This window comes from Larimichthys crocea, chromosome XX (assembly GCF_000972845.2).
Source record: "Larimichthys crocea isolate SSNF chromosome XX, L_crocea_2.0, whole genome shotgun sequence".
In the NCBI taxonomy this organism is placed as follows: Eukaryota; Metazoa; Chordata; class Actinopteri; family Sciaenidae; genus Larimichthys; species Larimichthys crocea.
Window position 1 is genome coordinate 9584156 of NC_040030.1, and position 26964 is coordinate 9611119.

The following is a 26964-nucleotide window of genomic DNA, read 5'->3' on the forward strand; positions in this document are numbered from 1 at the left end:
AATGTTTTTTTTCTTTCTTTTTTCTTTTTAAATCCTGTCATTAGTTGCACAGGACTGTCAACAGAACAGCCATGTCTTTGCCAGCTGTGACAGACCGCATGCAAAAGCCACGCCACCGAGACCAGGATCAAGAGACACTGTTTGCAAAGCAAATCAAACTTTATATAGATATGATCGCGTTGACAAAAAAGAAAGAAAGAAAGATAGGAGGTGAAAAAATATGCTGCGTGTGTTTTGCAATGCCCATTGGGAGGGTGGAGGGTGGAGGGTGGAGCTGGTGGGGACGCCGCCGTGATTTCCTCCGTGTTCCGCCCACAGCCTCTATTTCTCAGCACCGCCCCTTCTCCGGGAACACAGAGTCAGGGAACTGAGCCGCTTCCTTCCACTGAGATTATTGTAAACACTTGACATTTTTTAAATGTCCAGGCACTGCAAACCTCAGGCCAAGCGTGGGTAAATCTCATTTCACTATTTTCTTTTTGTTTTGTTTTTTTCGATAATGATTTATGCACAACCTCACCCTTACCTCTCTGAACTCTTGTGCGGCTCCCCTGTCTCCAGGTTCAACATCAAAGGTAGAAACTTTTGCCTTCGGGGCTCAACAGTTTGCAACAGGAGGAAAGACAGTTAACTCTTTCAAATTAACACCCCAGAACTTACTTTTATCACAGGGCCTAATCTTTGATGTCTTGTTTATTAGATAAATATATGGAGGTAGATGGAGGGAGGGGGTTAGGTCACCTTCTCAACGCCCTTCATCTTTATTTAACTTGGCAAGTTGACTGTAGGAGCACATTCCTCTTTACAGGAGAAGCCTGGAGGGGTTCCACTCTCATTTTCTCTTCCATTAACCACTTCACACTCCTGAATGAGCTTTTTTTTTGCCTTTGTGACAATTGTCAAGTCTCAACGGTTCGTTTTCCATATTTAGTCATATAGGCAGCAGCCCAGATTAGATAAGTGTGCCGTGTGTGTTTACATGTGCATGACAACGCTGTATTTTTGTGCATATACATGGATTTGTGTGAGTCATAGTGTGCGTGGACGTCAGATTGTATGCGCGATTTGTTTGCCCAGCCTGCGTCTCGGATTAATTTCCTGTGGCACACAATAGACTGCAGCTGATGCTATCAGTCCCTTATCAGTGTTGTGCTTTCCAGTGTCTGAACCATATTATATGTCTTATCGCTGATGGGACTGGTGGCAGAGAGTGAGGTTACAAGTAGTACAGACACTGCGGTGAGCTAAAATCTGTATCTTTCCCAGACATCTTCTGCCTAATATTTTCTCCCAAGTGTAATTGGGCTGCTCAGTTGATTGAAAAAAAACCCTTGCCGTTTGGCTATTTCAGTATCTTGTTTGCAGGATTAATAGATTTTTCTGCTTGTGAGGACGGTGTAGCACACCGTCTGAAAGAAGAAAAAAAAGAAGCTCTGAACCAAAACCAAAAAATAACAACCCTTTTTTGTGTTTTTTCCTCTACAAATTATCACATAAATCCTGCAGAAATAGTTTTTAGATGTGTTGCAATTCACTTAGAAATGCACAAATCAGCACAAAAGTGTCATAATAGTTTGTCATCAATATCATGCCCTGACACGGAGACAATATCTTGTGTCTGTATGTGGTACTAAGCCAAACCACTAATGACCCGTTACTCAAAACCAAAAGGCGGCACTGCGTGAGCTATGCATTACACGGCAGTGCTCGATGAGTTCTTGTAAACCCAAAATACATGAAGTCGTGAAATGTAGGAACTAAAGTCAGTAGCACTTGTTTAAGATCAAGAATGAAAGTGATTTATTACATGTCTAAGACTTAAAAACTTAGCTCAGCTCCAGGGGTCAGTGAAGTTGGTTTAGAGTAGATTACAACAATATAGAGACGAGTGAGACATGCTGTGATGTGACTGTACAAAATAACTGACATGATGAACAGGTATGTTAGCTGAATCAGTAAATCTAATTCAGGATTGGGACATAAAGCCTGTTGTTTGCATTTGATTTGAACATTTGATATAATCCTACACCACATTTTTATTTTTTTGCAGTTAACAGGAGTGCAAACCAGACATTTTCCATGCATCTTCACTGCGTCAGTGATTTCTCGGATGTACCTCGTATACTAGCACAATTTCTTTCCTGCTCAAGTTTCCATGCCAGCCAATATCCTAACAATGTATCCTCATTTGTGTATTTATATATTATGAATATATTAGATTGTTAATTCAACATGGCAATTGCCACAGATTGATGACAGATGTTTCTGTCAGATGGAGGGTAAATCCTTGTCTCTGCTCAGTGCATAATTAACAACGCAATCACTTGAGAGTTGCTCTCAAAAGTTACATTTAAACTTCACTGTAAGTAGGATTAAGTGCCTTGATAAATGTGTCTTACTCACACTGAGCAAATTACTCCCAAGTTGGTTCTTAAGAGTTTTATTTACTGTTCCCCTTACTGTTGCACTCCTACGACAAATAATCAGATTTTCAGCTAGGTAATGTTATTATTGGCATGATAAAGCAGCTGTGAGGGTTTAAAAAAAGCCAGATCTGGTGAACGATGGGTCTACCTCTTAAATCTTCAGACAGATTAGTTGCGGAACGAGTACGGCTCTCCCCTTCAGAGCGGCTGTCGAGTTGACTTTCAGTGAGATGTGTAACCCCACACAGCACACATCATATCACAACGAGCCTGACAGGAACAGAGAGTAATGGAGAATAATAATATTCGGGATGAGTATAATGTGTTTTTATGAGCCCAGATACCAAGGCGAGAGACAAACTCCCATGCTGAAACACCAGCCGGCTAAGTATAGGTTGAGTGGTGTGTATGTGTGTTGCATTGTGCAGTGTGACAGATGGATGTGGGGTTGTCACATAAATAGAACATGCCGAACACCTTCAGGAATGCTGATGGAGAAAGAGTAGAGGCAGTGAGAGGAAGTGACAGCATCCTGAAGACAAGTGAGAGTTGGAGAGGGAAAAGATTAGAGGTAGAAGAAAGAGCGATGGGAAAATGAGGAATAAACAGGTGTAAGTATGTTAATCAAACATCATCCTCTCACAGAATAGAAAACTAAAAACCTCCTCATGTCTGCTTGGCCCTATTCTAAGCTCTATAGTTTTATTCATATATTTAAAGGTGATGTTGGTGATGAAGGTGACGCCACTAGAATCAGTATTTTAATATTGACAATGGATCATATGACTAGGGGTTTGCTCATAGTGACCAACCCATAAAACATCACCTCACTCTGTAGTTCCTTTGTAGTGTTTTTCAGCTTGTTGTTTTGGTTTCTTCAGCCCACAACCTTACTGTTCTAAAATCTCCATTACTGGCCACCGGCCCATCACCAAGGAGCACATGTATAAAATTAGCAATTCGGTGGTGAAGGTATAGACCAGCACGTGGACACACAACATAACGTAAACAGGCAACTGTTTGCTAATAAGTTCTCCATATTAACTCAAAATGTGAAAATATGTTGCTTCTTTATCTGCCACCATGTTGGGAGAATAACTACAAAAGTCTTGAAGTCTGTTTCTCTGCTGTGCCGGCTCATACTGGTTATCTGCACATATACAAGTACAGTACTTGGCGTTCAACCATGAAGACTTTCTTGGTAGCCTAGTGTGAGATTCTAGGATTTTATGAGGCCTAAGACAACACTGAGTTTGTGAAGGAAAGATGAGACATGCAGAACGGCTGTTAGTGACTGTACAGGGAGGATGAAACACAGGGCGTTGTGTGCACTGGTGTTTCCTGTGGAGTGTTTGTGGACAGAAAGGGGATGAGGTTATTTTGGTTCTCAGGTGCACTCCTGAGTCTGTTTCAGGATCCGTTCCAGGATGTACTGTGGTTGCAGTTGGACATTTTGTGGTTGAATATTTGCAGTACAGCATATGATAAATAGTGAACTGACAGAAAATTAATCAGTAGCAGTTTTGATTTATAAAAATATAGAGCGCACACATCTGAGGATGTCACTTTGGGTTCTGGAAAATGGTTTTGATCAAAGGATTAATCAAGAAAATAATTTGCAGATTATAGATAATAAAAATAAACATTGCCAGACTAGTTATGGGTATGACTGACTACTCAGTGTAGCGGTGTTTCACAGAGATTTCTTATCATGTTGCTTTTCACACTGGTGTGAAAGGGCAAGAGTGAAGGATAAGCCTGTTGGCCTCTTGGACGGTCATATGCCAGTGCTTCCTCGACCTTGTGATGCCAACTGCGTCATAGGTGTGTTCGTTAGTGTGTTTGTTTCCAGCGGCGTTGGTATTTCTGTATTGTTTTTCCTTTTACCTAATAATTCTTCCTGGAAGTTCATTTGAAAGTATAGTTTCATTAAAAACATTCTTGCCACAGTTGGTCGATTCATTTGATTTTGATCATAGACTTGAGGTTGTTTATATTTAAATCTGACTCTCAGTGGTGTTTTCTGTCCCTGACCCTCGGCCCTCCTAGAGTCTAAAACCACCACAGATACATTCCAAACTGGTTGGGACACATTGGTGGTTTATTCATGTGACCCTTCGACTCGAACTGTAGAAAACACAACATGTTGTGTGTTGTGGTTTCCATGAAGTCCTCAAGCCAATAAAAATAAAAAGAAGTGTGTTTAGCCATATGATAGACTGCTGACTGGTCCAGGGTGTGCTTGCCCAGTGCATGCTGGGATAGGTTCTAGCTTCACACGACCCTAAAAAAAGATAAGCAGTTCAGAAGTGGGAGGATAGGTGTATTTATTATCCTGTACCTCTTTCAGAAAGGAATGTCCCAGGAAAAATAATGTTATAGCTCAATTGTGATACTTGGATTGTTGCTGCCCTACAGCCACAGAGGAGGGCTTGACGTTATGAGTGGGAGAAATGATTGTTCTTTTCTGCAACCGAGCAGAGATGAGTTTGAACAAGGCTCATAACCCTGTAACCACTAAGTGCACAACATAAGAGCAGAGGTAGGTCATGTGTGTGTTAGATAATGCTGTAATAAAGGCCTAATAAGGGGCTAGACGTTTATTTTGCATTATAGAGAGAATTGGGACATAACATGTACATTATCTACAGGTCAGTAGGCCCAGAGGGGAGGTGGAGGAAAGCCCTGAACACACACACACACACACACTCTGTCTCTGCAGTCTCATATTGGCCTCAAATGAAGCATTAGATGTGTGTTATTCGTGATCACTCACGGCCACTGAGCTGATGTGTGTTCATCTGTGAATCCGTGGTGTTTTGTATGTAGTATGTTGCTATGATTATCTTTATGATCATCAGCACATGTGCACAGTTCTTTCTCCATGTGCGTGCGTTTGCCTGAGAGCATATACTGTGTGTAAATGTGTGTGTCTGTGCAAGAAAGCAGGATCCTGGCCTGTTTCTGTCCAGGTGTGTGCTTTTGGCTTGAGGGAAGACAGAGCAGATGTGTGCGCACTGGTTGTCAGTAACATCTCGTTGGCCAGAGATCTGTGCCCAGCAGAACATCAGTTGGAAAGACACACCACTCAAGGGCTGTTAAAGGCCTGGGTCAGGACCCAAACTACGGGTTGACTAAAGGGCCGCACAGTTAATCAAACTTAAAATGAAAGGTTACTTTTTGTAGTTAGCGATTTGCAAGAAGCCACATGTAGAGGGGAAGATATTTCAGAGGTGTGTATAATATCTGCCTTACTGTACTTGCTAAGCACCAGTTTAAATCTTCTCTTTATAGCTCCAGAGTAAATGCAGAAGCCTAAATCCCTCCATAAATATTTCTGCACTCTAGAAATAATCCTGTGTTATAGAAAGACAGAAGCTTTCATTCTTTTGAAGCAATTTAGTTCACTTTAGGTCATTCTAGTAAGGACAGAGTGTGGATCATGTGGCCAATGATCATGTGTGAGTCCAATGGGTCATGTGTCCACTGACTTGAGGATGACATCACTGTCTTTAAAGATACTGATTGATTGCCGTTGTTTTTAAGTAGCTGTAAATGTAATGTCTTCATCTGATGCAGTAACTTTTTTTAGACATAACACCTGATGTTAGATATAATTATATATTTTAGTGCATTTACCCCAGATCGCTTAATTATATTTATACTATTATACTACTAAACTTAATTATACACTGAAAGTTTGTCTGAAACAGAAAGTTTGTCTGCAACAACACAAGACATACTGTAGCAGCCAGCTTGTATTACTCACTAGTCCAACAGCAAGAAGCCCAGCTTGGCATCAACCACTAAAAGTCAGTCCCAGATTTACCCTCAGTCACTCTCTTTTTTCCCTTCTCAGCTTCCATCGTCCTCTTCGGTCTCTTCGCATCTGCTATGCTCTGTCTCCGCGGAGCCCGGTTATGTTGCTTAGCTCTGATTCTGATCCTGGCGCCCATTCCAGCGTCTGCATCCACTGTCCTGAAATCCTCCTCCCGGTGGTCCTAAATGCCTGTGGTACAAACACTCCCCTGGTGCTCGGAGCTCACAGTCTAGGAAGTCCGGCTAAAAAACTGACCTAATATTAGCAAACAGCAGCTATTGCTTGCAGTAATTTACTGTCCATCAGGAAACTTTGTAAATCACAGAAAGTTGAGGGAGAGCTCAGCCCTTCCAGACATGACAGAGATGATTACAAGTCAGTGTAGCATGATTTAAAGTCTTTTATTTTATGGTAGGGAAGTTACATAATGTCACTTTAAACTGAGCGCACAGAAGAGTCACAAGAATGACATTTTTCATTATTTTTACACTGTTAATTACAAGCTTACTTTGACCTGACTGACTTAATCAGTTTCAGTATTTAGGTCATTTATTTCATCCAACACACACACACACACAGACGGACAGACGATTGCAAGGTTGTAAGAGCATGACAAAACACTATTTCATGGGGTTGCTGCTTCATTTGAAACGTAGCACTTTACATGTTGGCTTCATATCCATCCATTTATTAACGTAGCCCATAAAATGTCTATCCAGTCTGATTCATATTTCATTAATAGAGCAGAAGAGCATTTAGTCATCTTTTTTTAGTTTTATATTTACTTCCCACATTATTATTGCAGAATGAAATGGATTAATAACGAGATTTAATTGACTGACTAAAAGAAAAAAAACAGATTAATCTATTTTAGTACGTGTTATTCATTCAGCAGGATTTTGGCTGATTTAACGTTATTTGCTGATAACCAGTTTATTACAGCTGCAGAACAGTAACTTTGATGTGATGACTAGAGGGGTTAGGAAAAAGAAAAAGGTTTGGCGGAGAGACAAAGCAGTCTGTGTGATCATATGAAGTGACACACCGGCTGATGCTTGTGCCTGTAGCAGAGTTTAAATGAAACCAAAGCTTTTCGACTGTGTAAACTGAAAGTATCAGCCATACATATTTTTCACTTACTGCATTTGTGTGTACATGTCAGTCTATGATGAGTGGAAGAGAGGGAACATACAGCATGACATTCATGACCTAGATATATATGACCTAGTTAATAAGATACATTTATGTTTTATAACGTCTGTTTTTAAATGTCTAGCGCTCCCATGGTGATGGTATGGCTTTTAAAATGGCAATGTCGGTCTACCGGTCCACTACTTTGGTGCAGACATAACTCATCAAATATTGGCTGGATTGCCATGATATTGTACAGTGTCCAGAGGATAATTTGTCTTGACTTGATCATCTGTCTTTTAATTTTTAATAATTAAAGTGTCAAACAAGTCCAGATTTTACTTACCCAGTGAACTATCTCTACATCTACAAGATGGATTGGCACAAAGTTTGGTACATCATGTTCCCCAAAGGATAAAATCTACTTTAGTGATTTGGCTTACTTCTCTTGCACTAGCAGGTTGACATTTGCAGTTTAGAGTAATATGGCTTATTAATTATTATGAATGATCAAGCAGTTTATTGGAGATATCCATAGTCTTTTTGAACCCCTGGCTTTTCATCTATCACCATCATCCGATCAAAATGTGTCCAGTACTTTGCTTCTTTACAGCTTTGTAGAGCCAATAGCTTTGCTGTAGAGCCTTAGTCTTGTTCTTTACCATTTTGAACCCTGTAAATTTCAAAACCTAATGATATCATTCTACAGTACACGCATCAGTAACATACTGACATTTTGTTTAGTGCGCTATTTATTTAACCTGTTAATGTATAATGACATTTATGGCAGTTTTATTCTGGCTGTTAAGATGACTTGGAGGCTTCTCTTACCTTTTGAAATATAAAAATATCATTTAGTCTATAAAATGTCAAACGTCAAGTGCCTACTGCAAGTTGCCAGATTAAATAATGTTTTGTAATCCGAACGGATTCAATTTATGTTGAAATAAAATTAAGAAAAGTGACCAAATCTTTAACTGTGATAAGGTCTTTAAATGTTTGGTAGTTTATTTATTTTGGCCTTTCCAAGCTTTATTGTATAGACACAGCTGAATAGTGACAGGGAATGACATGCCGGAAAGAGCCACAGATCTACCATCTGAGCTAAACACTGCCCCATGTTTGGTAGTTTTACTTAATTTATAACTTTTATGATTAATTGATCAGTTCAAATAAAGTTATATTTGGCTACCTTTTCTGCCTTATAGCAGTGCACAAAGTCCTTCTAAATCTATAGTTCAAAAACAGGTTAATCAGATCCATCACCCAGTAAAAATCTAATGTATTCCTTTGTACGTTAAGTGCAGTATATCTTTATTTCACTGATCATTAACTCTCTTTCTCCCTTTCTTTTTAGGTGATCCCAGCATCCCTGGCCTTGTGGATTAACCGGCTGCCTTTATCTAAAGGAAAGCCCCATCGATTACTGCTCTCTAACAAAGCCCACTGATTACAGTGAGGGTGTTGGAAAGGTCTTGATCACAGCTATGTCAACACTGCATCGGGATAGTTCAAGTCTCAAGGGACTACAATAAAAGATTGACGGGCCTTCGTGTTTTCAGCCATTTCAGATTTTTTCGGACATCCATCTTACATTTTCTGAGTTTCTGTGTCATTTTGAGCATGTATTTTTGATTCACCTGATTTATTCATTTGTACCAGACACTCTTTCGTCTCTACAGTATACCCACCATATTCTCTTACCATGTATGGTAGCTCCCGTTCCGTCTCAAAGCTAGATGTTGTTGGATCCAATGGGAATGGGTCAGTGTCCGGGAGTCCTGGGCGCTCCCCACGCCTCCCTCGCTCCCCACGTCTTGGACACCGGCGAAACAGCAGCAGCACCTCAGCCGGTGGACTCACTGGCTCCGGTAAAACCCTGTCAATGGAGAATATTCAGTCTTTAAATGCTGCCTACGCTACGGGGGGTCCAATGTACTTCACTGACACCATCGAAGACCCAGTCGGCATTGGAAGCCTGGGCAGTGGGCTTAATCCCTCATTGCCTAAAAGCACCATGACCCTGGGCAGGGCTGGGGCCAGGGTCCCCTATGGGGTGAGAGCGGCCATCATGGGGAGCAGTCCTAATATAAACACTGGAGGAGGAGTGCCCAGTGATGCAATCGCATTTGGAGGGGAAATGCAGAACCAGCCCTCACAGGCGGCTACTGTGCCCCACTCAATGAGACAGGTGAGACGTTGTAGTGATTTCTTATTTAATTGTATTTCTCGGAGATTAATCTCATATCTGTCCATTCAATATGAAGCTGGAGCACATTTAACATGCTCTTATTAACACATTATATCTTGTTTGTTTAAGTTAAGTGTAAAAAAAAAACTTGAAGTCACTTCCCTAAGTCTCTGCTGCTTGCCTGGCACCCTCATGGTGATGACAAGACTCTAGGAAGTCGCTGGTCTTGACCAAGAAATAGTCCAGTACATACCCAAATGAAGTTTAGAATAAACAGACGAGGAATGTGTGCTGAGATAAAAGATGGTATCAATTGCACAATTGCAAACAAAATGTTTTGCCACATGCGAGTTATCCTCCTGTTCAGTGTAGGAGAGGAGGTGGGTAGTTCTGGGTATTTAAGCTAAATTCAAAAAACTGTTTAAAGGTTAATATTTTATTTTTAAGTCATGCTTCAACTGTGGGTATTCATACAGTACGTTTAAATAGACTAAGGTCTGCCCTCCCACCCACTCTGCACCATTAGTCATAACCTCAGAACTCATCTCTCCAAGACAAAGCTCTCCTTCCTCTCCCATACCTCCCTCCTTCACTTGTTTATAATTATTTCTTACACAAAAAATATGTCCTTCATCTCTCCATAGCTCTCTAAAGCCTCTGTTGTATGTCACATTCACACACTGTATGTTACATTTATTGTGAGGATTCTAATATTCTAAGTAATTCATAATAAATGAATAATAATAAACAATAGAATTCTTAGTAATTCTTAATATTTTAAACATTTCAAACTTATTCTACCTTTTCACTTACAGTAGATGCTCTGTGCTCTGTTCTTTTTTTAAAAATGAACATATTCTTAATTCTTGACTATGCTGCGGTTACTTGCGTACTATATGAAGAAATTCTCTATCCAAATACCCAATGTATCTTGAAAAAGTGGTTGTAAAGTATCCTCTTTGTGTAAATCCTAAATATATTCATGCATGTTTATGGTCTTTTTTTTCATATTTGATTCCTAATATTTGTGAATGATTTGTCTGCATCAGCGGTGGCTATCAGAAGGAGAAGTTTGCTTTTAGTACTGACAGCTGAAAATGTTTATATTGTAAGACTTGAACAAAAATGAATTTTCTGGTGTCAAACATTTAAAAACTTATACTGTGTGTGTGTGTGTTACTAGGTGAGAGATGGTGCAATGTCAGACCTGCAGACACAGTTAAGAGAAGTGCTGAGAGAAAACGAACTACTACGCAGAGAAGTGAGTAATCCATTTATTTTACATATCTTATTTTGCTGTTTGGGTACTCGTGTGTTCCTCTGGGAATTCTGCCACTTTAAATTGAAAAGAAAGATTGTAACCATAAGGACAAACTAAAAGCCAGTAAATTGAATAAATAATATATGTAGGCAAGTAATCATTGATCAAGGATTTCTAATGTCCAAATCAATACAAATAAACATGTATTAAAGCGAGAGTTACAATGTCTGATGTTGATTTCTTTTAGCTGGAGGCTAAAGAGTCTAAGCTGAGCTCCTCCATGAACTCCATTAAGACATTTTGGAGTCCAGAGCTGAAGAAAGAAAGGGCGCTGAGGAAGGACGAAGCCACAAAGATGGCCGTGTGGAAGGAGCAGTACAGAGTGGTCCAGGAGGAAACACAGGTAAGAAAAAGGCACCTGTGTGTGCGAAAAATGTGTGTTTCTAACTGTGGACAATCTTTGCTTGTTGCTGAGTGAAAGCACTATAATCCTGACCAGGGTTGAGTTCATTTTATTGACATCGCAGCTAATCCAGGACCTAGAAAATCGAAGTTTGAAGAAATTACCTTCCTACCAATCTTTTGTTTTTGCTCTGGATAAGGTTTATCCTTTACTGGCTGAGATTTAGTTGTTCTACTCAGTTTTTGTATAAAAATTTATGGACTGGCACTTTGGGGAGCATACACTGATAAATGTGTGGACCGTTCTGGTGGATCTGTCTTGCTCCTGTAAAAACGGCCTTGAAGACGGGTAATCATATGAAGCATGCTGCTTGGTTTGGGACTCCCAGTTGTCTGTTGGTTCAGAAGCCATCTGGATGAGACAGAGACACAGCTAGTCTGGCGGGAGGCCGGAGTATTATACAAGAGATGACTTGCTCGCAGTCCTCACTGCCTCACAGTGAGTCATTTCACACGCTGTCATCTTGAAAATGGTGCACAAAGTGCTCAGTTGTCGCCACATTTATTCCCAATTTAAGAAAAAAAAAAATCACATTTTACATTCTGTCCGTAACCTGCTGCTCTTCTCACCGCATATGTGTGTGTGTGTGTGTGTGTTTCAGGCCTTCAGGTTGTGAAATTACATAACCAGATATTAAATCACTCTCTAAGAAAATTTATAGCCAGTTTGGTGAGTTTGTGTGTGTGTGGATTATGCTTGTGTGTGCGCATCCATAAATCTCTGGGTCTAAACGTATGTGTGCCGTGTGCGAGAGAACAAAGGAACAGATGATAAGATGATAAATCCATCGTGTATTTGACCTCCTGCCACCGCTGAAAAAATAATTCATGCACCCACGTTTTTACACACACTCTCTCCTTGGGCATGTACGCGTGCTGTTATTGGGAGTGAACACACGTGTTGAGACATGTAAGAATATTTTCTGATCTCTCATGTGTGGAAATGTGTGTGTGATGCACACTCTTTCTTTCTTAACCTCTTTCACTTTCATCCCCTTTCTTTCCTCCAGATAAATCACACCCTCGTAACCAAAGGCATCCTTTTCATTCCCTGCTTTCATTATCCCGTCACTTTTCTTCTCTTCCCTTCTCCTCCGTCCCCTCGTTTCTTTTTTCTGTCTTCTTACTCATTCTCCTTCTCTCCTTCTATTTCTGTCAGCACATGGTGAGTCAGCTCTCGCTTCTCTCCCTCCCTCCTACCTTCCCTCCTCTCTCCCTCTCTCTCTTTCTCTCTTTCTGTGTCTTTGCCATCATCTTTGTGTTAAAAATCGAATTAAGTTACCTCCCAGTGCAGACACACACACATGCACGCTCCGTCACGCCCCTGCTGAGGAATGCACATCTCGTCTCCACCCTACATCCTCCCTCTCTCCCTCCCTCCTTTTTTTTCTTCCATGCTTCCTCACTTGTTCACCCTCTTCCTTCATGCTCAGCCCACTATCGTCACCTCTCTTCCGGCCACCTCTGTCTTTATCTCTGTACTCCTTCTCGATGAATCCTTTTCTCCTGTATTTTACAATGTGTCACAATAGATTTAAAACAGGAATAACAGACATTCTTAATCTCATGTTTGTACTTGTTAGGCACAGATCTTTGTAAACAAGATCCAACAAATGATGGTATAATAAGTTACATTGTCATACTTAAAAGCACATGTTCTCTTGTATATTGCATTGTCTGAAAATAAATCAATAACAATTATAACAATCATTTATTGATTTAAGCCATTTCTTTTAACAACAGGCCAAACATCTACCTGTTCCAGCACTATTAATTAGCTCTTTTATAAGTTATAAGTCAAATATCTTTTTGTTTTTGACTCTGTGCTGGACAAAATAAACAATTTGAAGTGTCACTTCAGGCTCTGGGAACTTCATCCTATAAACACAACGCTGATATATATTTACCTTCTAATGTTAATATGGTGATTGTGTTAGCAAACTGTTGCCTATTTAAACATCCAGCAGATGTGGAACAACATTAACATTTATAAGTCTCTTGTGTCTCTGGCCACCTGACAGATGTCAGTTCAATATGCATTCTCCTTTTAGCATTCATTTGGTATTCACCAACTTCTATGGGAATATCATGTTCCAGAGCTGGTAGATATGTTTTCACCAGCTGGTTGTTAACTTTGTGTTTCAGCTGTTTGATGCTGGAAAGAGAGTACAGTTTATTGAAACCATGCTGCTAGCAGATAAATAACAAACAGTAAAGTTGTGGGCAGGGACATTGAGTTGAAAGAGTCTAAAAGACTCCACAGAGCGGTAGAGCGGTGGTAGTTCCCTCTGGCTTTGTCACTATAGCGACACCTTTTTACATAAAGAAATCTGATGCATAATTACTGTTGAAAAATATCTATTAGTGCAGCTTTAAGATCGAACTGAGCAATTTTGCAGGTTGGTTGTACATGCGGTGACAGCATTGAATACAAGCATTGTGTTATGTGACATCAGGAAAGCAAATTCTGCATGTTCATGTCAGACAGCCTGGTATGTGTGTGTGTGTGTGATGCTTCTCACTAAAAGTGACATAAGGGAACCTCTCTCAAGCTTGCTCACAGTTCTTCGGGAGAAAGATTTGGTTTCACATAATTATTTTCTGTCTGCAGGAAAGTGAATTAAAAACGGCAAAGCATTTTTCATTTCTCAGTCAGATTACTATGAGAGCCTCCCTGCTGTGCTTTAAATTATTATTCTCTTTCTCTATACTGCCGGTTGCTTTCGCTTGTGTTGCCTGCAGCAATTTCCTCTTGCCACACCTTCCACTCATTGTCACCAAACTCTCCATCTCTTTCTCACTGGTCTCCCGTTTTCTCTGTCACCATTTCACTCCCACTTTCGGGCACCGTCTCCTCGCTCTCCATCTGGGCCTGTGGAGCAGTTTTGCCACAGAGCTGAATTCAAAAGAGAGGACACACCCTGGTCTTATGAATCTAATGATCTGAGCACGGATGCATGCTGTTGTATTCAGCCTAATATTGTAGACAGTGTTGTCTGTCTCCTTTGTCACTTTTAGTGCACTGCCTTTCTTTGGTTTCTGTTGTTCTGCTGTTCTGTGTGTGTGTGTGTGTGTGCGTGCGTGTGTGCGAGCGAGTTCACCCAATTTGTTCCACCTCTTTGATCACAGCAGGTATGTACAATGTTTCACGGCGAAAGAAAGAGAAGAACAGAAAAGAAGAAAAAGATGAAGGAATGTCTGGAATGCTAAAGAAACGCTTTACCTTCTTTTTTCTTTCTCTCCTTTTCTTCTTTCTTTCTTACACAAAAACACTCACAGCTTTTGTCTCTTTCTGTCTCTTTTTTTTTCCTCTTGGACCGTCTGCACTCCTAACAGTGGTCAGTTTGCATTTAACAAATATGCACGCTCGAGCAGAAAGCAACGTTTCGTGTCATATTGAGAGACACACTTTAACAAATTTCCTAAATTCATTTAAGAAGTTTTTGAAGAGAGCTTCTTGCACTCTGGTTTGCACCAGGGCTGAATCATACCAGCTGAACAATAACCACTCTGTCTGTCAGTTTCTGGGGCTGCTAGATCCAATCTATCATCTACTGTACTCCAGGCGAGCCATGTGACATCAGCACTGTGTGAGACAGCGTACATGTTTGAGGGCTGTGTTTATTCCCATACATCAGGTGTTTCTGTGTGTACGTGAGCGTGTGTTTGTGCATGTACACATACACATACTGTATTTTTGTATCTGCGTGACTGATCAGTTTAATTTGAACACATTTTTTTAGGGAAACTGGTTGCCAGCTGTGTTTGTTTGTAATCGAGAGAAAGAGACAGAGAGAGTACTGTACCAGGAAGGAATCTGTGTCCTTGCGTGTTTGTTGACAGGCTTATACGTGTGTGTCAGGACAATTGATCTTTTTGTATACACAAAGGTGTTTGTGTGTGTGGAAATTGCACAGTTGCCTGCATGTTTATCATTGCGTATGTTTGTTTGCACGTGTGTATACAATATGTGCACACGGAGGCAGACATGCATGTATGTTTCTGTGCAGGTTTACTGCGTGTACAATTTCTATGTTTATCCAGCACCTTTGTTTTTGTTTGCTTGCAACAGTTTCAGCATGTTTTATAGAAATGGTAGGTTCAGTGGTATGACGTCAGAGGTTTTATTTATGCGTGTGTGTTGGAGAAAGCGGCTGTTGTACTTTTTCTGCTGCAGTGTTTGCATTCTCCTCAATTATTTAACCTAATACTCAAGGTGCTGGTTGGAAATAGAGTTTGTGCGTCTGTCAGAGAGGGAGAAAACTTCTCTCCTCTTACATGAATCTCAGTGTGATAGCTCTTAGTTTGTTAGAAGGGTTTTATGGGCTGATACCGGTTCAGGGAGATTATATCATCATATTGGTAGAGGAACTAAATTGTCAAAAATATATGTGTATATGGGTTCAGCTGCTGGAGTGTGTGTCCCATGTATGGTTAGCTCATTGCTATGAACTCCCAGGTTTGTCCCCTCTCTCTCGCTGCCTCCTTCCAGCTGTTTCTATCAAATAAAAGTATAAAAGGAAAACATATACATTTCTTTAACCCAGAGAATCTGTGTTGTTCTTCTTCAAATTAGAGTGGCAAACCTACACAACACTGGTAAAAGATCTGTGGGTTTGTCAGCTCTTTCTCTCAGTGTGATTGTGTGCGTGTGAGGAGGTTAATCGGAACAGGCAGGTGAACACAGTGCCCGTTACACCTGGGTGGCAATTTCCCTTAGGTCGAGGGTGGAATGACAGCGATAGAAAGATGAGATCTTTCCTCTCTTCTCTCCCTTACCCCTGTCATCCTTCTGTCTTTTTCGTTTCTTGTGATCAAACCGTCAGAGTAAGAGAAAGACAGAGACGGAGACACAGACTGGCACTTGAGTATATTTTCCGATCTATGAGCAGTAAATCAGGCCTTGAGGTTAATGTGTGGTGCCATCAGAAGTCTGATATTTTCCATGGAAATGTTAAATCATCACACCACAAGTTAATCATAACCAAAGACATTTGTTCACTTGTTTGTAGATGAGCACACTAAATAAGGAACTACAGTTCTGAATGAAAGACAAAAGGCAGCGATAAAACACATCACAGATATTTTACTGTAAATAAACTGTAAATCACTTTATGTGCTGATTGAGTAAAGAATTCTAATCACCGCTCAGCACTTAGTGTTATTATACCTGGATTTGAACTGAGCATCTTCCATTTCTAATTTCATTATGCCAAGCTGGCATTAAGCTTGTCCTCATGGGTTCAGATTTGTTCGAATCCAATAGAAATGGACGGTGCCAAGTGTTTCCTGCGTGAGATTTCCATTTACTGTACAGAAAAAAATGTTGCCAGCAGAAGTTTCTTTGCCAGCTGGCTGCAAAAAATGCTTTGCCTGGCAATCTGTGCACCAGCATAGACCTGAGTAAAAGAGAGAGAGACGGCGGGAGGTGGGGGTGGATGGAGAGGAATGGATCACCAAGATGGATCGAGATGTAAAGATGTGTAAAACGTCGACTGGAAGAAGGAGGAAATTAGGAAAGTGGATAAGAAGGATAGATCAAACTGAAGCCCTGGGGACAAGTGCCAGGAGGAGGGAGGAAAGGAGGAAAGATGAATGTATGGCACGGACGAATTGAGCTGAAAACAGCAGATGCAATGTGGAGAAATGGAAAGACTGATGGATGTTGATGTGATGGGAGAGAACCGGGTAAAGAAAGGGAGGGTGGATGGAAAGATGACAGACAGACTGATTTAAAGAGAGGAGTTAGGGATGGAGAAAGAAGAGAATTTGGAAAATTGGTGATAATGCTGATTTCTCTTTCTTTGGGGAGTTTATCAGTCGTAACCATAGCAAGTGAACAGGTAGCACAGAATTACACAAAGGTTTGAGAGAATTCAGAGATTAACATTTAATCTGAATTGAAATGTAGCTTTTCTTTTGGTGAAACTGCTGCTGGGTGTTTGTGTTTAAAAAGTGAAACTTGGATAAATCTCTTGAAAGGGAGTTACAGATGAGGCAGAGGAAGAGGAGGGGAAGGATTTATCGAAAGAAAGTCAAAGTGAAAAGGCTGAAGACACACACATGCACGCACATACGCTGTCGCAAGGATTCTGCAAACATTTTGTACATTCCTAAAGAGTCACGCTTTTCAACTCTCAATCTACATCTGTGCAATCTCTGCTGTCTCTTCTCAGTTCCTTGATGAGGCCAGTCAGCTGACTTAGTCATTGGATATTAGACCAATCATTTCACTCAACTTATGATAAGAAGATCAGGATGTCCTGAAATCATTTGTATGTCTCTGTCTAGTGGACTTTAGATTTTGGACTTTTAGACCAATTTAGATTTTTTATTTTATTTTTTTAGATGTTGGTGATAATCACTAACTAACTATTAGAAGCTCAAGTTTGGATTGGGAAGCATGCACATTTTGTGTTTGTGTGTTTGAACATGGCAGATAGTTTTAGTTTGTTTGACACTGCAAATAATTTGAACTAATCTGATGGTTAAACTAATCTGTATGATTGTTTATGTTTCATCCCCGTTCTGATTTCTTTTTTTGCCGTGTTGTGTTTCCAGTTCTCAGAAATGATCTGGATAAGTACGCTAAGATAAGATAGGATAATATAAGCCTTTATTGATCCCAGAAGGGGAATGCGACGGTTGGAGCAGGACGAGAACAGAAGTACAGATAAATATATAAAAAAAGAAATAATAAGAGCTATATAAAACTAAAATGAGAAGAGAATTAAAAATAGAAACTGTACAAGAGCAAAGCACAATGCTGGGTGTTCTTATGTTGTTATTTGAGATACAATGATGGCCAAAACTACAACAAATGAGACCCAAGTTTGTCAGGTCTGACAGATTTTTATGTTTTTGTGTCTATCAGATGAAGACACAGTGATCATTTAGGAACCCATCCTTTCATTAGATGTTTGGTAAAATGGCTGGTCATTCAGACTTAATGAAATAACCAAAGAAAGAGACAACAGAGCCTGAAATTGCCCGTGTGTGAGTTTTTCTTTTAAACTCTGGCTGTTCTACAGTCAGCTGTGGAGAGACTGAAGCTGGACTGTGCAGATCTGAGTGTGAATGTGTTTGACTGGATGAATATGGTGCAGGACAGTCCTGGAGAAGACAAGCATGCTCAGCAAAATATTAAAAAGCCATTTTTTTCCCCCAACTTGCCTTTGATACACGATACTACATTCTTTAAAATACACTGACAATCATCTCTTGGTTTCTGCCTACCGTGCCTTCCTCCTTCTGTTGCCTGCAGTCTGCACATCCTCTGCTCATCAACCCATGACTCATTATTCCTCTCTTGTGTGCCTCTGTGTGTGCTCATGCCAGCATACTGTATATGTGTGTGTACAAGTTCATGTACATGTCTCTGACACTGACTGTCCCCCATTTTTTTAGGAGATCAATCCAAACTAATACTTAATTTAATGCGACTATTATTTCTGTGTGTGTGTTTGTGTGTGCGTTCATGTATTGGGCGTGTTTTGTGTGTGTGTTTTTCACACATGAACGCTCATCGGTAACAGATGGTCCACAAACCTGTGTGTTTATTTAGTCAGGAAGAAGAGATAGGTGAGAGAGAGAAAGAGAGAGGGATGGAGAGGAAGAGAGAGTAAGGTAAATACAGGGAATGATGGCAGGGGAGAAAAAAGCAGATGGACGGAGGGAGGTTGGGAGGTAGGGGAGTAGCAATGAATGGATTAGAAAGTGTAAGATTCTTGGAGTGAACCTAGCTGAGAAAGAGAGGAGGACGAGGCAGAGCAAAGAGGAGGAGCCTTCCAAGCTCGGGAGTCTTATAAACTTTAACTTTAATGCACAGAGAGAGGGAGAACACTTATTTTCCTTCTGCTCTTTTTTTTCCACAAAGGGTCAGTGTTCATTTTATAGTGGAAAGAAACGCAGAGATTTGAAACTGAAAGGAGAGAGCGGGTTAGTTTTCCCCTCCTGTCCTACAAGGCTGTGATTTTCTCTCTTCACTTTCTCCACTTTCTCTCCCTGCATTTGTGAGTGGAGGCCTGTGGTAGCCATGTCTTTCCATATAAGGAGTGAGTTTGGGAAGACTTGGTGAGGAATGAACAGAATTGCAGTACAGGGCAGTCACTCCCCTTTTTCTTCTGCTGCTTTCTTTTTACTCTGCATCTAAAATCTATCCATATATACCAGTCTTTCTCTAAGTCTATCCAACTGTAATGTGTTTGTGTTAAATAAATGCGACAGCTGCACTGATTCTTCTTCTTTTCTCCTCTCCTCTCACTCTTTATACCCACTACTGACCCTGATGTTGCATCTCACAGTGACTCATTAGGGTCAAGACTTCACTGTCGCCTTTTCCCCTTTCCTCTGTCTTTTATTCTTTCCCTCTTCCTCTCTTTTCATCCATACCCATTCTTTTCTTACTCTTGTGTTTTAATGCATACCTTTTTATACACCCTGATACTATTTTCTTCCATCAGCTCGCTCTCCTTTCAAAAAAACAGGATTTTCTAGTGTTTCTTCCACTCATTCCTCCTCTTCATTATCTTCTACATCCTCCACCTTTATCCTCAGAGGAAAAAGACAGAGAGCGTTAATCTGCTTGTTGTCTGATGCCTGAGTGGGCGATGCTTTCAAACAGCTCACGGTCATTACACACACACACACACACAAACAGCATGACCGCTGCCTCTAACATTATGTGTGCGTGTAGGCATTATCGTGCACTGTGTGTGTGTGTGTGTTTGTGTTTGTGTTTCTGTCACAGTGTGTGTCTGTTTGGAAGATGGGGTAAGCGTGACTCACCCGGCGAACGCAGAATAAGCGAGGGATGAGACGGAGGAGTAATAACGGAGAGATGGTTAATATTGAACGACAGATGAGCAGCGGCCTAGGGGGAGGGGATGACGAGTGGATGGAAAAATTGTCACCATATTCTCTTCTCTTCTCTTGTCTTCTCTTGTCTTCTCTTGTCTTCTCTTCTCTTCTCTTCTCTTCTCTTCTCTTCTCTTCTCTTCTCTTGAGTGTATGTTTTTCTGGTTCTAAAGATACAGTAACATATCAAATAATCAAGGTCAGATTGCTTTATATTTAAGAAATGTACTATAAATATTCCTTTTTTCTGTTTGAATATCATTAATATACAAAAATTCATTTTGCTTTTTTATTCAGCATTTACAGGTGATCAGATCAAATACCACCAATCTCCTGTGATCATTTATCAATTTTTCCAAGTTGAAAACCATTGTTATCGTTAGTATGGTTGTTAGCTGTCCACTTGCAGTCCCATGATGCTTTGGGTTGTGTCTGTCGACCATTCAGAGTGCATTTGACCAGTGGACTAACATAATATTTACCCCATCAAGATCTATAGACCTCAGACGGCTAATAAAACATTGGTTATCATAATTTTAAAATTGGCATGTTTTAAAGACATAATCAAAAATGTGATCAAATAATTGCTGACAGTGTAAGTATTACACATTTTTAATAGTTAATAAATAGTTTATTAATAAATTGTAAGTTGTAATCTGATTACATGCAATCGGTTACTTCCCAACACTGCCAGTATATTCCAACTAGCTGTGAGAAGCCCTTTTTTAATCCAACTATTCAGCTGAAGAAGCGTCATGATCAGATCATGAGGTCACATTTAGAACCCCCATGCAACTAAAAACTATTTTGACACTTGCTGTATTGTGGTGATTCCTGTAAGTGGTAAAGGCAAAAAAACATTTGTAACCACTGCTGTACTGAACTGAGTGGAGGTTGTGACTTCATTCAAGAGACATTCGATTCTGATTCTGATAATTTTGCATCCATTTCAGGTCAGCTTTGTGGTCATGAAGCAAACCAGTGTGTTACTTAAAAGTTCAAATGTTGGGAAACAAGAACTGAGCACAGCTGATAGTAGTGTTTTATTGTAATCATTTGTTCCTGATGTTGGCTAAATTGAAAAAAACAGACAAAATACAAATGGATTCTGATGACTCTTCTTATTAGCAACTTGTTAAGGATTTATTTATTTCATAACCAGAGTTGCTGCTAATGTTGTAGTGATAGAAACCTAAATAATTAAAACTCCTTAATTGATCTCTACCTGCAGGTTTGCTAAAGCTTTAAAATCTGTTTTCTGACTAACCTGATTACTAAAGTGCATGTAATCGTCACAGTGGTTTCTGCAGATTGTGGTTTCCACAGTGTTTGCAGTCCTCGTGAAATTTGAAGAGTTGACACACTGTCTCCGCTGATACAGTATAGTCTGCTGTACTCCAGTGTGTATACCTTGTCATCCTGCAATATGCCACAGGACTTCCAAATGTTCCTAGTAAGAAAATATGAAGACTGTTTAATCAAACTCACAAGTTTCGATTTGTTGAACATCACTGGGATCAAGATCATTTTCCATCTTGCACTTGTTTACATCAGCTTGATAAATTAATCCGTCCCTCCCTCAGATATCTGAAGGGAAGATTCGTCATCTTGATTTGTGTTCTTGTTTGTGTGTTTGTCACATTTGTACACGGTTTAAATTTGTCTCTCTTTCCTGATAGTTTATCATTTGAACGTGAAAGTAAACTACAAACTGCAGTGTAAACATAGTGATGAAATATCATTACCTTATTTTCAATATAAGATTCCTCTATGTGTTTTACTTTAAGTGTTGTTGCAAGTGTAACATGATGTACTGTACATGTAAATGTGTGCAGTATATGTGTGCATGTTTCCAGTGTTTGCATTTCTGTCTCTGTTTTGAGTGGCGGCTGACCCTTTCGGCCCCCTCTGTCAGGAAGTGTTTGACAGGGTCAAAGGTGAAGGAGTCAAAGAATGACTCAGCAGAAACTGAGAAGAAAAACACAACTTGTATTCTGACCCTCTATCTCGCTCTCTCCTTTTACTGTATTTCTGCTGGACACAATTAACACACTGTTTCCTCTAACTTTTCTCTCGCTGCCTTCTCCTTATCTCCCTCTGTTTTCGTTTCTTTCTGCCTGCTTCCTTTCTATATTTCACTCCCTCTTTTCCGTCTCTCTCGCTCTCTTTCGTGGTCTGGCATTTCTCTGCTCTACATTCCAGCTGTGTGTGTGTGTTGGGGGGGAGTTACTGGCACAAGCCTGTGTTTGTGCGTGTCTGTGTATGTGTGATTCTGTATTCTTTATATGTAACCTTTTGAAGTTGTGTGTGTGTTCGTACTGTATTTGCTTTTCATTTCATGCAGAAACATACTGATTTGCATTTCTGTGTCTGCTTTGTGTGTGTATGCACATTTATTTCTGCAACTCCAACATACTTTTGGATGCTTGATGTCTGTGTATGTGTATGTGTGTGTGTGTGTGTGTGTCTTTCTGAATGTTTGCAGTATATAATGATGGCTGCAGGCATGCGTGTGTATTTCTGCTATCTCTAAAAAGCACACAAAATATATTCTTTTCTATTCGCATTACTGTAATGAGCATGTGTGTGTGTGTCTCTGTCTCTGTCTGTCCTTGTGGCACACATATAGTTTGTTCTGTATACATACTGTTTATGTTCATAACATACATCAATTAATCCGCTGATTACTTTTACTATCAATGTATTAATTGCTTAGACAAAGGGACAAGAACTTATATATATGGTACATACATTTAAACTTCAGAAGGAATTGGAAAGAAACCGTGTAAACATGTAAGCAAATTTAGAGGCAATCCTGATATTTTAATTTAAACTAAAGAATAAAATGAAACATTAGCAGAAATAAAGGTTTTATTCAAGAAAATTACAACATAAGCCAATTCCAGTGGCCAAGTAGTTGTAATCAGTTGCTTATTTTATCTCAGCAAGACTCAAAAAATCCAAAAGCATTAAGTAGTTATAGTAAAGCTGCAAATTCTCACATTGGGGAAATTGGAATCCATACGTGTTTGTATTTTTCTTTAGATAGTGCTCAGGACAAATAATCTGTTTGTATTTTTCTTTAGATAGTGCTCAGGACAAATAATCAGAAATTAAAATCTTCGTTGGTAAATCAACTTTGTCTTTATGTACTAACCAAAGCTTGTGAGATTTGTGAGAAGTGAAATTTTGTGCAAACTCTTGCACATTTTCAGCGTTTGGGTGGGTCAGTGTTTGCATGTCTGAGAGAAGAATCATATTTGGCATGGAGACAGATGGATCAAACCATAGAGGGAATATTTATGATATGAAGAGGATGCTTCTTCTTCTTCTTCTTAAGGAAAGTCCTACGAATGTCAGAGTCAGCCATCAACATGCGTATGTGAGGAGCTATTGTATGAGTCAGCAGCAGACCAGCCCACTCACCTACACAAACACACAATGTGGTACAATAAGGAGAGAAGAGGATTAAATATAAAAAAATGTTTGTGGATTATATATATATATTTTACATTTTTCTCACTTGAAATAGAAAAATGAAGTGGACAAGACAAAGCAGGAGATGTGCTGTGCTGGCTGTCAAGCTACATAAAGCAGCGCTATCATAAAAGACAGTTGCTTTGATATTATATAATTACCTGTCATCTTGTTTCTTTAGAGTGTCTGCTTGTGCGAGCATACAGTGTATTTGTGATCCCTGTCTGCTTTTCTTTTTCTCTTCTCCTTTCTCTTCCTGAATCTAAGAGTTGTTTTGTCTCCCTCATCTGTCTCTTTCCCTTTACCTTTAATCTCCTTCTTTCCCTCGTCAGTGTTGATTAACGATAGCTGCAAGGGAGCGATGGCATCTCTGTCTTTTATTTAACCGCTTTACTTTCTTTGTTTCTTTTCTTTTCTAATCTCCTGCCCACTTTCATGCACTTTCTCTCTCAGCACTTTGCAACCTGTATTTATTTTTTTTACCTCTTAAAATACTCCCTGACTCATGTGGCAGTGACCTGGCTCTTGTTCTGGTCATATGTGACGCATTTTTAAGAAGCCTGGGAACATCATAGTGACAACACACACAGACGGTTTAAACTCTTCTCTCTCAGGGGTAGTCCTCTGATGTCTTCCTCAGCCATGATGGTAGTGATTCTAAGCTGCCAACACACTTTAATAACAAGCTCACTCACACAAGATGACATACAGGTGTTGCATGCTGTCAGCCAGTTTCTCTCTCTCTGATTTTACTGATTTCTTCTGTCTTTTCAAGCCCGGCTAGCTCAGTCGGTAGAGCATGAGACTCTTAATCTCAGGGTCGTGGGTTCGAGCCCCACGTTGGGCGTTGGCCTTTTAAGGTTGAGCAGTTCAGAGAAATTTAGTTTCGGAATGGGTGGTCTTAGAAGCTCACCTTGAAGAGCGTCCCTCCCAAATACTAATGGATTAGTTTTTAACACAACAGCCCAACTTCTGATTGCGGCCCGGAGTTCTTGCTGTTTGGTGCCGTATGTCACCCCCTTCTCTCTCTCTTCCCATTCCCTGCCTCTCTTGAGCTGTCTCTGTGAAACAAAAGGAAAAAAATCCATAAAAGAAGATGGAAAAATGGTATCCTTTCTATGAATACTGCAGCAGATGCCCCCAAGCAGCGCCCAATGTCACAACACCACAACACGTTTTTACAATCAAATTACCACAAGCCACTTGACCACATTGAACTAAAAGCCTTGAGCAGCCAGGCGCAAGGGTTGTTGGGCAGTCTCCTGCAGTGTCTGGTCAATAATCTAGCCATCATATGGGCTATAAACCTGGAAAGCCCAAAATCTCAGCTTCTGACACAATAAAAGTTAAGTCGATATTGCTGATTAACAACCTCTGCAAATGTTTTATAGCCCTGTTTCTCAGCCGCTTCACCACAACATCCAACCCTCGCATTTAAAACTCTAAATTGAACTTGTTTCTCTCCTTCCAGCATTTTCAGTGCACCATCCAGGCTTTACAAGATGAGCTCAGAATCCAGCGAGATCTCAACCAGCTTTTCCAATCCGATTACTCAGAGTCTGGTCTCCTCGGAAATCAGTCCATCCCGCCTCAGGAAATGACAGAGGAGAACTTCCTGCGCCTCCATGGCGAGTATGAGCGGCAGGTCAAAGAGCTCTTCCTCCTGAGGAAGACTGTGGAAGAAATGGAGCTGAGGATAGACACACAGAAACACACATTAACTGCCAGGTAAAGATAAACAGCAATATTAAATTTTACTAAGATACATGATTTCAGGGATGTCTTGCTCCCATTTGAACTTTTTCAATCTATCTGTTTCTAACAGGGATGAATCCATAAAGAAGTTACTGGAAATGTTGCAGAGTAAAGGCCTGTCGTCACGGGCAACCGAGGAGGACCATGAACGAACAAGGCGACTGGCCGATGCTGAGATGACCATCCACCAGCTGGAGGGCCTACTGGAGCAAAAAGATAAGGAGATGCTACAACTCAGAGAGGTGTGTGTGTTTGTCTATGTAACTGGTAAAGAAGAAACAAAATGTTTTCAAGCACTCCCATGTGTGAGGGAGTGTGTCTTTGTGTACAGCCAGATGTGAGTGTGTGCAAATCAAACCATGTCATATCCAGGAAAGGCCCTTGGCTACTTCCACTTTTGGCTCATAATGTAGTTTTAATACAACACAGAAACATCAACACACACTTTATTCTTTTGTCTATTCTCTCATGCTCGCTTTGTCTCTTTTCTAACATCTCACTCTGTTGTAATTCTCATCACCGTGTTTGTTGTTTCATACAACAGCTCCCTCAAGTGGTAAGATGTTGTTAATGGACAACAAATAATAAAGTGTAGACAGTGTACACAATACCATTGATGCTTTGCAATAATTAATTTATTAATACTTTATTTTCAGAAGCAATAACTATGCAATAACACACATGTTTTATTTATAAAGAGTCCAAAATACTTTGAACAATGATTGAAGTAATAAGTAAATGGCATAAATAGATAGAAGGATAGATGGTGTTTTTACCTTTTGATTTTAAAGGGAAAACACGATACAACATATGTATGTCTGATAATAATATCTATCTTTAACCATTAACTTTCCAAGAGTCACTAGGCAGGCAACTGTTCAGCACCATCGGCTATAGCTGTGAGGGAAAAACACACACACACACACACACATGCACAGTGATTCATCATTAAATGTATTATAGGCAGCAAATGACTGAGAGTCATCTTTTCCAGAAAAGGTTTAATGGCTCATGTTGCTTCGCATTGCATCAGTGTGCTGCACAGCTTTTATGCTTTTTTTTTTGACAGTGTTTGACAACAAACAAACTGTTAATTGCAACGCAGAAAACACCTCTGGAAAGCTGGAATCAGATTATGCAATATCTGGGAAAATATTTTCACTGCAGGTTAAAGTGAAAAACTCACAGTAGTAAATAATGTAGAAGTGTCTATTGCGCATTTGTCTCACAGACTTCCCGCTGAAGTGCTGACACTTCTTATTGGACATTGTTCATTTCACTAATTAACAGGCCTTGCTACGTCCTGCAGCTAAAAAGAAAGCAAGATTGTCCAAATCTTTCAAAAGTGTTCCTAGTGGAGTGCCAAGGTTCAGCAGTAAAAGTGAGACTTCCCTATGGAAACAATATAAATGCCTATTTTTTTTCTTCAATTAATTGACTTAAATTTAAACTGAGTGAAACCTAAGTACCATCAAATCTAACTACAAGCAAACTGGATTCACAAAAGGGCTATAGACTGGCTATCATGCTAGGAAGAACTAGTATCACCTCAGAAAGTATGACTGACCTCTTCTATGCTGCGCAG

The 26964-nt window shown here is 40.0% G+C and overlaps 1 protein-coding gene and 1 non-coding gene across 10 annotated transcripts in view; both read left to right on the forward strand.

Moving 5' to 3' along the window:
• The window catches only part of LOC104934965 (ELKS/Rab6-interacting/CAST family member 1), a 120332-nt gene that overhangs the window by 1024 nt on the left and 92344 nt on the right, over positions 1–26964 (forward strand). For all 9 annotated transcript variants that reach the window (XR_003464317.1, XR_003464318.1, XR_003464319.1 and 6 more), the window contains exons 2-6: positions 8735–9568; positions 10752–10829; positions 11077–11232; positions 25096–25352; positions 25450–25621. Coding sequence is in view for 6 of the 9 variants with exons in the window: in XM_027291944.1 (XP_027147745.1) it covers positions 9083–9568; positions 10752–10829; positions 11077–11232; positions 25096–25352; positions 25450–25621 (1149 nt within the window). In the remaining 3 variants the exon portion in view is untranslated. The remainder of the gene's footprint in view (positions 1–8734; positions 9569–10751; positions 10830–11076; positions 11233–25095; positions 25353–25449; positions 25622–26964) is intronic.
• Positions 24399–24471, forward strand: trnak-cuu (transfer RNA lysine (anticodon CUU)). The gene has a single exon. It is a non-coding gene; the product is annotated as a tRNA-Lys (tRNA).